Source organism: Tarenaya hassleriana, unplaced genomic scaffold, assembly GCF_000463585.1.
Source record: "Tarenaya hassleriana unplaced genomic scaffold, ASM46358v1 Cleome21, whole genome shotgun sequence".
Taxonomy (NCBI): Eukaryota; Viridiplantae; Streptophyta; class Magnoliopsida; order Brassicales; family Cleomaceae; genus Tarenaya; species Tarenaya hassleriana.
In genome coordinates, this window is record NW_010965451.1 from 2,258,182 (window position 1) to 2,269,850 (window position 11,669).

The following is an 11,669-nucleotide window of genomic DNA, read 5'->3' on the forward strand; positions in this document are numbered from 1 at the left end:
TTTAGTTAATATATAAAATTTCACATTTACATGAATAATAATTATATATTCAGTATATTTAACCGTCCTGGTCTAAACGAAATTACACTGTTAAAAAATGAACTGTTTGGTTTGCTGGTGGAAGGGAGACCACATAGATTCCCACTAAAACCTCGGAATGAAACTAAAACTAACTCCAATTTTAAATATCACTCTTTCTTTTTTTTTGTCTTAAAAGTGTGATTAATGTTAATGGATTTCTACGTGGGGCCCAACGAATGGTTACTGAATCATAAGTGCACTTAATCGGTCTAATGATACAGAGTAACCTTAATTAAAGGGTCAAACTTTGTGGCTTTTAATTAACTGATTAATTAGGGTTATTCATCGCTTTTCTTTTTAATGAAATGTTAAATATGATTCATCCTTTTTTTTTCCCAAACACTAACCAAAGTCGCATCACTCGGTTTCATTTTCTTCATCCTATATCTATTTCATTGATTTTTTGTTTAAAAATATATTTTTTTAGAAATTTGTTTAAAAATATTATACATATATATATATATATATATTGTTGGCATGAATGAAATATGGTTCACGAAATATCAAATTCAACACATATATATACGTAGAATCCATTAGAGAGACATCAAAATATAGTTTAGTTCAATTATATTCCGTATTGAGAATTATAAAAAATAAATAATATAGGAATAAATATTTAATATTTATATATAGGAATAAATTTTAATATGAATGATATAGTACTATTTCTAATCTAAATATTAAATATTTACCAAACCGACATAAATATATATATATATATATTTATAAAAAAACATTATATAAATATATAACTAATTTATGGTAAAAAGAAAAAAAGAAACAAAAAACTAATTTATAGTAAATGTTCATCGTGAGACGTAAAGAAATGACACGTGTGAATATAAGGTCACGTGTCGTAGAAAGATTTTGATCAGCAGCATTCTTAACAGAATAATAGGACCATGTGCGGTCCTAATCACAATTATTAACGGATTCAAATAAATAAATAAATAAATAAATAAAAGAGAGAGAGAGCTGGTGGGGCACCATTTGTAGCTCCTCGATTGCTTCTATTTATGGAATCATACGTGTCAGTGTGTGCATCTGTATAATATATATATATAAAAAATATATACTACATTGTCATTTATTCCCTTCTAATATGTCTGCCTTTCCCGGAATTGGAAAAATCTGTTCGTAATCTCGCCAATAAAATGGTACCAAGGCCTAGTCATAAATCCATATCTAATATTATATACATATATATGCATGGACTACTCGAAGAGAATTTAGCATTATATTGCATGGAGATTATTCCTATAGATATTTAAATCTGCCGAATGCTCCATATGTTTGTATAAAGTCGCTATAAATGACAATATTGAGACGGGTTTTTTTAATGTTATCTATTAAAACTAAGAGTCTACTGAGCACATGCATACGTTGTGGAGATCGAAAAGGATCCACTACGTACATACTTTATTAATTTCTATGCGTATACTTTCACATCTAAGCCGCATATATATATATATATACGTTCATATCTAGCCGATTTGGCATTCAATATTCAAAATTCTCAGTTTTTATTGAAGTCATTATAGCAAGCAATCATATATGTATTGTCGTGCAATACCAGCTTGCACGACAACACATCATGATTGGCTCCAGTTATCACGAAAGAGATTTTTATCTCGACTCGTAGGCTTGCTAACTTTAAAGACGACGGGAGATACACACATCTTGAAGACTCGTTGCCATCCTTGTAGTTCCGTTATTTTGAAATACTCTGATTTAATTGACTTGTTGTTTATTTTGTCTCGTTGTAACTTCCTTCTTCTTTTATTTTCTGTCTGGTTCATTCACGAGTTAGGCACGATTATATCTATATTTTTGCATATATGAAATTTACAGTTAATAAAAAAAAAATACATATATATATATGCACGAATATATATATAATATATATATATATGCCGTCAGATAAGATAATTAACTAATCGGTTATTCATGCGTTGATGGAGAACTTTCGAACGCCTAACGTTTAGGGTTCCCCAACTTGCTAAAGTTATTTGAAGACACTGTCCATTTACATTCAAGATCTCTGTTATAAATATAAAAAAAAGGTTATGATGGGACATTTCTTATATAGTTTTAACATATTTGACTTCTTTCGCAAACCCGAGATTCTGTGTCCAAAATATTCTTCCAATTCCGTGCTCTTTTACGGAAACCCTTAGACAAGATTTCCACTCGTATCCACGAACAGGGACTTTCCCTTTCCTCTTTTTTTTTCATCGGAATAAAACAAATAAAAATACTTTATTTTAAGAGAAAAATGTATGCAAGAGGCTTCACTACTCAATTTACGAACCCGTTGAGTCGTACTTTTGTGTGTACACAGCTCATATCCCACAAGACCGAAAGAAGTATAAGAAAGATATCAACTAGTGCATGTTCCATTGGATGGATCGTCAAATCACGATTATGAAAGCAATAATCCTGCTTTCTTTTTGTATCTTATGTGGCCTAGTTGTTGCTAAAATCTACGTTATTTTCTGTCATTATTGTTTAGTAGATGATTCTTAATAAAACTAAATAAACCATTATAAATCGTGCCTTGACGTATATTATTATTCATTTTATTTTTTATAATTCGAAAATTCATCTGACTTCAATCCAAGTTGCATCCCTAGAAAACCGGAAAAAATCCATATGAATGCTTAATCTCAAGTGGATTATTCATTTTACTTGTAAATAAACGGTAAAGAAAGTGATTAATAGGTAAACCATTCATTTCTAGTGACTAATTAACGAATCTTATGATGAAATATTGAGATGCATGCATGCATGCCTGCCATCACACTTGAAATCAGCCTAATTAATGGCTTTGATTTAATTTTAATTTCGTAGGGAAAAAAAGAGAGGTATATGTAGAGAGAGGAAAAATAGATGCTTTGAAAAGTGAATATTGATTTATTTAAAGTGTCATTTTTCTCTTTGAGAGTGGATTTTCTAGCCATTTATACAACAACAATAACATGGCCATAATCCTAAATTTATTTGGTTCTTGTCATTTATATTGTTTTTTTTTTCTTCTGTAATGAAGTCCGGTGAATAACCACTTGGACATAGCAAAAACGGTAATATAAGTGAGCCCAAAAAAAGAAAATAAAAAAAATAACTTCACTGATAGATACATAAACCCAAAACTCACCGATTTTTTATTAGGTACCAAAGCACTGTGGCGAGAGATAAGTGTGCGTTGGCTTTATCCCGTGAGGACCCAACGGGGAACGGGTGGTTCACATACGGGGCTGGGATGTGACGGCGACGTCAGCCGTCCGATGAGATAAACAGGCGGATCCGACGGCTAAGAACCGGAGAGAGTGACACGTCAGTAGGGTCCATAAGGGGCCAAAACGGCACCGTACAAAGTCCCCGTAATAGAAACACACAGCTTTCGACTTTGGGTGTGGTCCCAAGAAACTGACACAAGTCACTTGTCAGTTAACAGTCTTCAGCTGTCAGAAGGACGAAAGTGAGAGAGAGAAAGAGAGAGAGAGTAATGTAAAATGATCGGTTCTCATTTTGCCTCTCCAATCTTCCCGATATTATAATGAGCTTTTATATTACATTTGTTTAAGTAAAATTCCAAATTTATTTTGCATTTTCAAGCTTTTGACACGGTTAAATTTAAAATTCTATGATATAATTGAGAAACAATATGTAATTTACCTGCTCCGCGTGGATTGATTTCGTTTGACGTCTGAATTTTCTCTGAGTCGATCATATTCGCCTGATTTATCTGTTCAACGTGGTTTGTCGGTTATTGCGTAGGGATCAGAAAGTTTGTTGTCCGAAATGTTGTCCGATCTGCATGGTCGAATGGGATCCGAAGACGGGTTCTCACCATTAGAAAAAAAACAATATGTAATTTATATCGAGTATAGATAACTATTTACTAAATGCAATAGTGGAATCTCATCGAAAGAGTGAAAGGTTCGCGCGAGAGTGAAATTGAATTTATGACCTTTTAGAAAATCATGTACCCTTTAACCACTGCACGAATACCTCTCGTCTATGTTATCAATACCATGCTGTATATACGGATAGTACATATGTGAAAGTTGGAACAAGCATATACGGAAAATCTTCTTCCTTTTTTAACTAAACGTCCATATCTTTATAATTCAAATGGATAACGTTTTGTAGCTTATAGCTAAATATATGCTCGATTTCTTTGGAACTAACGTTGAAAAATTCAGATACCAACAATACTATATATCCCAAGTATTCTAATGGCAATAATTGTCTTTGAATGCACGACTATTTAATAATATTGAAATACTGTACAGAATTTATATCATATTAGAATTCGTATATTATTGTGTTTTCTATTCAGGTTTGAGTTTATTATTCAATAATTGTATTTATAATAAATTAAAAATGAAAAAAATATAAACTCCCTATTTGAATTATTCTTATTATTGATAAAAAAATATTAAATTTACATTATAATAGTTGAATGAAAAAATAATAATTGATAGGAGAGGATGCATGCATGGGAGAGAGGGCACATGTCTCCTTTCTTCCCTTCGGTTCTTGAAAGGGGAAGCCAAAGGATTTTGGGGCCTCCCTCCCTCCATTTACGTATTCTCTTTCTCTTTTTCGTTTTTTTTTAAATATTCAAAATTCTTTTTTTTGTCACGATTGGAAATAAATAAATATATTTGAAATTTCCAGCTGTGATTTATTAGACGCATTCTCGAGTCGAAAGCCTTTTTTGGCGTTTGTTATGTGAACATCCGCGTGCTACGTCACCGTTTTTCATATCCATGCAAAATACCTTTGAAGATAATATATCTATATATTCCCTCTCTTCATCATTGGTTCTGCATGTTTATTTCCTTCCCCATAACATCATGGCTTGCATATATACATACATACATACATACACACATTTATTCAACCAACCCCATATATATATATATAAACTATACAAAAAGAGCGGTGTCTCTATTATGATTTATGTTGTTTTAAATTATGTATAGAACACTGTAATTTTCAGCTATATTATTTATTTATTTATTATTATGGCAATATATAGAGATACGGTGTATGGTTTGTTCCACTTTCATTATTTCATTTGAGGCACCAATTTATTCTCATGTAAACCAAACGTTCAAAATATCTTTTTTGGCCGCATGATTTGATGTTGAAAATGACATAAACTGCATCACATACATAAACATGAAAAGGGAATCGCATCCTCCACCATTTCGTACTAAATGCCTACGCTCTTATACATTAATTCTTTGATCTAATAGTTGGTGGAATGTTATCTTCCACACCCACACCCACACACACATATATATATATATATAGAGAGAGAGAGAGAGAGAGAATCCCTACCAAAAAATGATAAGGATGACAGTGAACTGCGTACATATTTTTGTCGCCGAGGCCGAATAGTGTATATATATATATATATATACAGTGGCGCGGATCCAGAATTTTTTTCAATGGGGGCAACAATTAAAAATATTATATATAATATAAGAAGTTAATAAAAATATATCATCATTTATAAATATATATATATATATATCATCACAATAACATTTTTTGTTTTACTATTAAATTCTATTTCTTTCATTTTTTAAAATCCATCGATAACAACTTTATTTATAACTGTTTATTTTTTTATATAAAACAAACTATAAAATCATTTAAAAGTTGATCATCAATTCGATTGTACAAATTGTTTTAACTGGATTCAAAACTGTTATATAAGTGAACAATTTTGAATTTATCTTATTAAATAGATCATTAATTTTTTGATATTATATTTTTTTTTAAAATCTATCAATTGTTTTTTTATTAAATCAATTGTGAGATTTATATAAAAACAAATTTATTAATAAAAACAAATGAATAAAAACATAAAAAATTTATTTAAAATAAATTTCAGAATACTTACATATTTTTGTTGGTTTTAGTTATTTGGATTTGTTTATTATTGAACTTATAATTTTTTTTATTTGATAAAAGATTAAACAGAATTAATTTGGAGTTGGAAAAAAAATAAAAAATGGAGAATGTGAGATTGGTAGAAAAAAAATTGAAAAAAAAAAAGATTTAGGTTTAAAAAAATAGAGGGGACACTACTTAAATTTTAATGGGGGCATTGTTACAATTTAATCAAATTATAAGTAATATATATATATATTTTTTAAAATGTGAATGGGGGCAAATGCCCCCACTTATATATGAATAGATCCGCCCATAAATTATATATATATTTCATAGTGATCATATATCTTATGCGAATATAATAGAAATTTATTTTTGTGAACAGAAACAAGTTATTAGAAGAAAAAAAATGCACTTTTAGATGTGGCAAAAGCGAGTTTGAATAGCAAAGGTTGGCCGAGGCCCTCTCTATGCGTCTGACGTGGACTTCTCGTGGACTCCCACAAACCCGAAACCTTTTGAAAATTTCACGTAAATATTATCGACCGTCCACGTTATATACATATACATACATACATACATATATATATATAGTTGATAGTTCTATATATGATAGTCGTCGATTGATCCGTTGAAAGATTTGTGACACAAATAGATCCGAACGCACGAGTGTCTTTGTATTTTTTTTTTTTTTTGTTGACACATGCAGCCATCAATTTCTTATCGAAAGTCAAGGGCATGTATGAATCCTATTTATGTGTGTACGTATTAATCACAAAAAAATTAAAATTCAAAGGTAATAAATACACATTGATGTGTAGTGTAAGATATAGAGACATGCGTGTATTTAGTTTTGGACATTTTGTGTTTTGATAAATTATTTTTGGATTTAAACTTTTTAGGTTTCAGAAAAATGATCTCTTTTGATTTTGATATTGGAGTTGAATTGGATCCACATTTTATTCGGGTCCATTTGCTTTCGATTTTTATTGATTAATATATTATCTAAAAAGCCTAATTTGAATTCGAATTATTTAGTAGAATCCAGTTATTTTATATTTGAATTATTTTGTTTGATATAAAACAGAAAGATAGACAGTAACTGCATTTATTCAATGTGTGGCATATTGTGTAGTCAAAGAAAACCATTAATAGTCCGAGTCTTAACTCACTAGTCTTTCAAAGGAATGAAAAGGATTCTTGATTTGTGAACATTTAGAGTTAAAACTTAAAAACTTAAAAGAATAATTACCAAAAACCGCGACAACATGATATAACGGTTGCATTAACTGTAACCATAATTTATAACTTTGATTAAGAGAGTCAATTAGCATTAATACGAAGACAAATAACAACATATACATATATATATATATATATATGTATGCCTAGAATTGAGGCGCTCGCGTATCGTTATTGAATATAATGTATAGTATCCAACAATATTTCCTAATATTATCTTATTCATAAAATAATAAATATATTATCTCGCTTGCTCATACATTATGCCATATACACTTTTTTTTGGTTAAAATTCCATATACACTTTTAAAAGGCATGAATCCTATTTCCATGAGTTGAGTCTTATTTAGTTTCTTTAAAATCCACAAGTTCTATATCATACAAGGTTTTGAGCTCAGATAAAATGGAGACAATTTTTTAAAAAATAATTATTATAATAAAAACCCGTAAAATTCATGTCTTATATGAATGTAGTCGTCGATTAATAATATTTAGACAACTTAGATAAGAGATACCGATATGAATTATTTTATTTTATTTATCTCCTACGTGAAATCGATAAATTGTAATATCAATACCTCGTTATACAATCTCATGAAATTATAAGAAAAAAATAAATATGGATTTTCAGAGAAGAGACAAATTTTGTTTTAGAAAAAAAAAAAAAAGCAGCAGTGCCAAGTCCTTTATTAAGACAGCAGAGTTGAGAAGAAGCAGCATTCAATCTAATCCTTCACGAGAGAACCTCTTCTCTGTTTTCTTTGCATTAGACAAGAAAACAAAAACTTCGCCGGAGAAAAAAAAAGGGTCACCGGAGAGAGATTCTCTGTGTCAGGTGTGTCTTTGATTGATCACGATGTGCAATCCGACCGCCGGCAAAGTTTCGTCCATTTCCGACAAAAATCAACCTGAATCCCCACGAACCCGCATCTTCCTCGATCTCTTCTCCGTCAAAACTTTCCAAAAAAACCCAGGTTCCGACAAGCTCGATCCTCTGCATTGCCATGGATCTCCCTCCCACGTCTCTGTCTCTCTCTTAACAGAGGCTAAATCCCTCTTCACCCTCGCCTTCCCCATCGCTTTCACCGCTCTCGTCCTCTACCTTCGCTCCGTCGTCTCCATGCTCTTTCTCGGCCGTCTCGGCGATCTCGAACTGGCCGCCGGCTCTTTCGCCATCGCCTTCGCCAATATCACCGGTTACTCTGTTCTTTCCGGTTTAGCTCTCGGCATGGAACCTCTCTGCTCTCAAGCCTTTGGCGCTCATCGGTTCAAGCTCCTCTCCATTACCCTTCACAGAACTGTCGTCTTCTTGCTCATCTGTTCCTTACCCATCTCTCTTCTTTGGCTCAATGTCGGAAAAATCTCTGTTTATCTCCATCAAGATCCCGACATCGCCAGATTAGCTCGGATTTACCTCCTCTTCTCTCTTTCCGATCTCTTCACGAATTCTTTCCTTCATCCGATCAGAATCTACCTTCGCGCGCAAGGCATCGTTCACCCCGTCACCTTGGCTTCCCTCGCCGGCGCCGTCTTCCACTTGCCGGCGAACTTCTTTCTCGTCTCCTACCTCCGTCTCGGCCTCGCCGGCGTCTCCCTCGCCTCCGCCGTCTCCAACCTCTTCGTCCTCTTCTTCCTCGTCGTCTACGTCTGGGTGAGTGGTCTCCACGCGCCGACGTGGACTGACCCGACGACCCGCGACTGCTTCTCCGGCTGGCAGCCTCTCCTCCGCCTGGCCGGACCAAGCTGCGTCTCCGTCTGTTTGGAGTGGTGGTGGTACGAGATCATGATCGTCCTCTGCGGCTTGCTTGTGAACCCCAGGTCCACCGTCGCGGCAATGGGCGTCCTGATCCAGACAACCTCGTTGCTCTACGTCTTCCCGTCCTCCCTCGGCTTCGCTGTCTCGACACGTGTCGGAAACGAACTCGGAGCCAACCGCCCCAAGACCGCGAAACTCGCCGCCTCGGTAGCCATACATACATACATATATATATATAGTTGATAGTTCGAGAGATGATAGTCGTCGATTGATCCGTTGAAAGATTTGTGACACAAATAGATCCGAACGCACGAGTGTCTTTGTATTTTTTTTTTTTTTTTGTTGACACATGCAGCCATCAATTTCTTATCGAAAGTCAAGGGCATGTATGAATCCTATTTATGTGTGTACGTATTAATCACAAAAAAATTAAAATTCAAAGGTAATAAATACACATTGATGTGTAGTGTAAGATATAGAGACATGCGTGTATTTAGTTTTGGACATTTTGTGTTTTGATAAATTATTTTTGGATTTAAACTTTTTAGGTTTCAGAAACTGGGACAAAGAGGCCAAGAAGGCGCAGGCGCTAACGTGCTTGGGGAACGTAGAGGGCGTCGCGGGGGCTGCGGTGGACGATGGTGAGAGCGACGAGGCTGAGCCGTTGATTCGCATCACCGTGCTTTATTAAATTATTAATTATTATTTAATATATTATTATTCTAACTCCACCATATTTTTTTTCATATAAAAGGAGAAGTTTTGTTAATTTCAATTATTTACTTCCCTTTTTTTTGTTTTATAGTTCTCTACATATCTTTTGTACTTAAAAAAAATTAAATCCCCTTTGACGCTTAAATATTCAAGGTGTGTATTCTATGAAAAATGGCTACCAATTAAGAAAAACTTGTGATGTTTTGTTTAAAGAAATTCTGATAAGAATGACGATCACTATCACCCGATAGCCTAATATATATATCTCATTTGGCGTCAGATATTTTATAAAAATTACATATACGAAAAGACATAAGAGATATCAAAATCGTTTCACAGCTAAGGTAGCTGTATATATATATATATATTATATGGACCATTTTGTCTCTATCGACACACAAATATATTGAATCTATGAGATTGGTTCTCTGTGGAAACCTTTGAAGAAATGTATTGTGTGCAATGAAATTATGGAAGTGGTAAAATGGTCATTTTACCAAAGTGGTAACCCTAACGGAGACAAAAGGCTTTGTGTCTCAAAGATTCAGACAGCTTTTGAATGCTTTTGAATCTTGATCCCCCCCCCTCCGCGTGCTACGTCACCGTTTTTCATATCCATGCAAAATACCTTTGAAGATAATATATCTATATATTCCCTCTCTTCATCATTGGTTCTGCATGTTTATTTCCTTCCCCATAACATCATGGCTTGCATATATACATACATACATACATACACAAGTCCCCCCCAAGGACCATTGCTCATTTTTGTTCTCTCACTTCCAATTTCTATCGGATTTTTTATCCATAAAATTCTGCATTTCGGTGGTTATGGTCCCTCTTATACTATTTTTGAGTTTTTTTTTTTTGTAGATTTATACCTTTTTAATTCTGAGTTATTTAATATTTATTTATTTTGAGAGATTTGATATATAAATGTACAGAACATGATAATTTCTATATGTCCAGTTGGTTTTCTTTTACATTATATATTTATTTAAATACGAATGTTCTCAATTGTTTAGAATTTGTAATCCAATAATTCGGAAGCAAGTATATCCTCTCTCCTAAAAACGTTATCTTACAAATCATTGGAAATTGAAAATAGAATTCCAAGGATCATTAAAAATATTAATTATAAATAATAATAATAAAAGTTACTCCAACCGTACAGCTGCCATGCGTAATGCTTTCTGTACTTTACCGTCTTCGTATAACTTCTGACCACCAACCGTACATTGGTAATTCGCACGCAACACTATCATGGAAATTCTCAACTTATAAATAATCACATTAAATGGCCATTAAATGACTTATTTTTCTCTCTGCCGAAATAAATTTCTTAATTACTCGAAGTCTCTTGTGTCATGAATTGGCTATCGATGATTAAACTTACCCTTTTTCTAATGAAATTAGGGTTAACATCTCTCGGAAACATATTCTCCGTTTTTAGAGAAAAATATATTTTTTACATTAGACTATTAATTTAAATTTTTATGTAAAAATATTTGTTTTCTTAAAAAAAAGTCATTTTCTTTATCTTTTCAGGTAATTCTTTCAATTTGAATTCGGTTTTTTTTAGTTTCAATGTTGTATAACAAATCATTTTTTGGTTTTAATACAATTACATACCATTTGATTTGATTTTGCATTATATATATATAACTAATTAAAGAGAATGCGTCATTTATTGACAAGTTACGTCTACCTTATTGCATTTACTTCTCACCGTGAAGAGGAACAATGGCGATGAATGGATTCTTCCGTGAAATAATTTGAAAAGCCAATTTATGGATCATGAAACGAAAAGGGTCGACACAAATGCATGTAAACAAACTCGTCACTACTAGTACCCCTAATAGATAACATATATGTGGGGGAGAGAGAGAGAGAGAGAGAGAGAGAGAGAGAGAGAGAGAGAGAGAGAGAGAGAGAGAGAGAGAGAGGGGGGGGAGAGAGA

The 11,669-nt window shown here is 33.0% G+C and overlaps 1 protein-coding gene across 1 annotated transcript; it reads left to right on the forward strand.

Annotated features, from left to right (window-relative positions):
- Window positions 1–7,952: 7,952 nt before the first annotated feature.
- Window positions 7,953–9,686, forward strand: LOC104814717 (protein DETOXIFICATION 51). Its single transcript, XM_010542890.1, has 2 exons — window positions 7,953–9,233; window positions 9,544–9,686. The coding sequence occupies exons 1-2, from the start codon at window positions 8,096–8,098 to the stop codon at window positions 9,684–9,686; spliced, it is 1,281 nt and encodes a 426-aa protein (XP_010541192.1). The 5' UTR covers window positions 7,953–8,095.
- Window positions 9,687–11,669: the final 1,983 nt, after the last annotated feature.

What these genes read in the sequence shown, in the direction of transcription:
- LOC104814717 (XM_010542890.1), top strand. Translation starts at nt 8,096, where the DNA reads ATGTGCAATCCGACCGCCGGCAAAGTTTCGTCCATTTCCGACAAAAAT. An exon ending in TACATACATATATATATATA is followed by an intron (nt 9,234 to 9,543) that starts GTTGATAGTTCG and finishes TAAACTTTTTAG; the next exon opens with GTTTCAGAAACTGGGACAAA.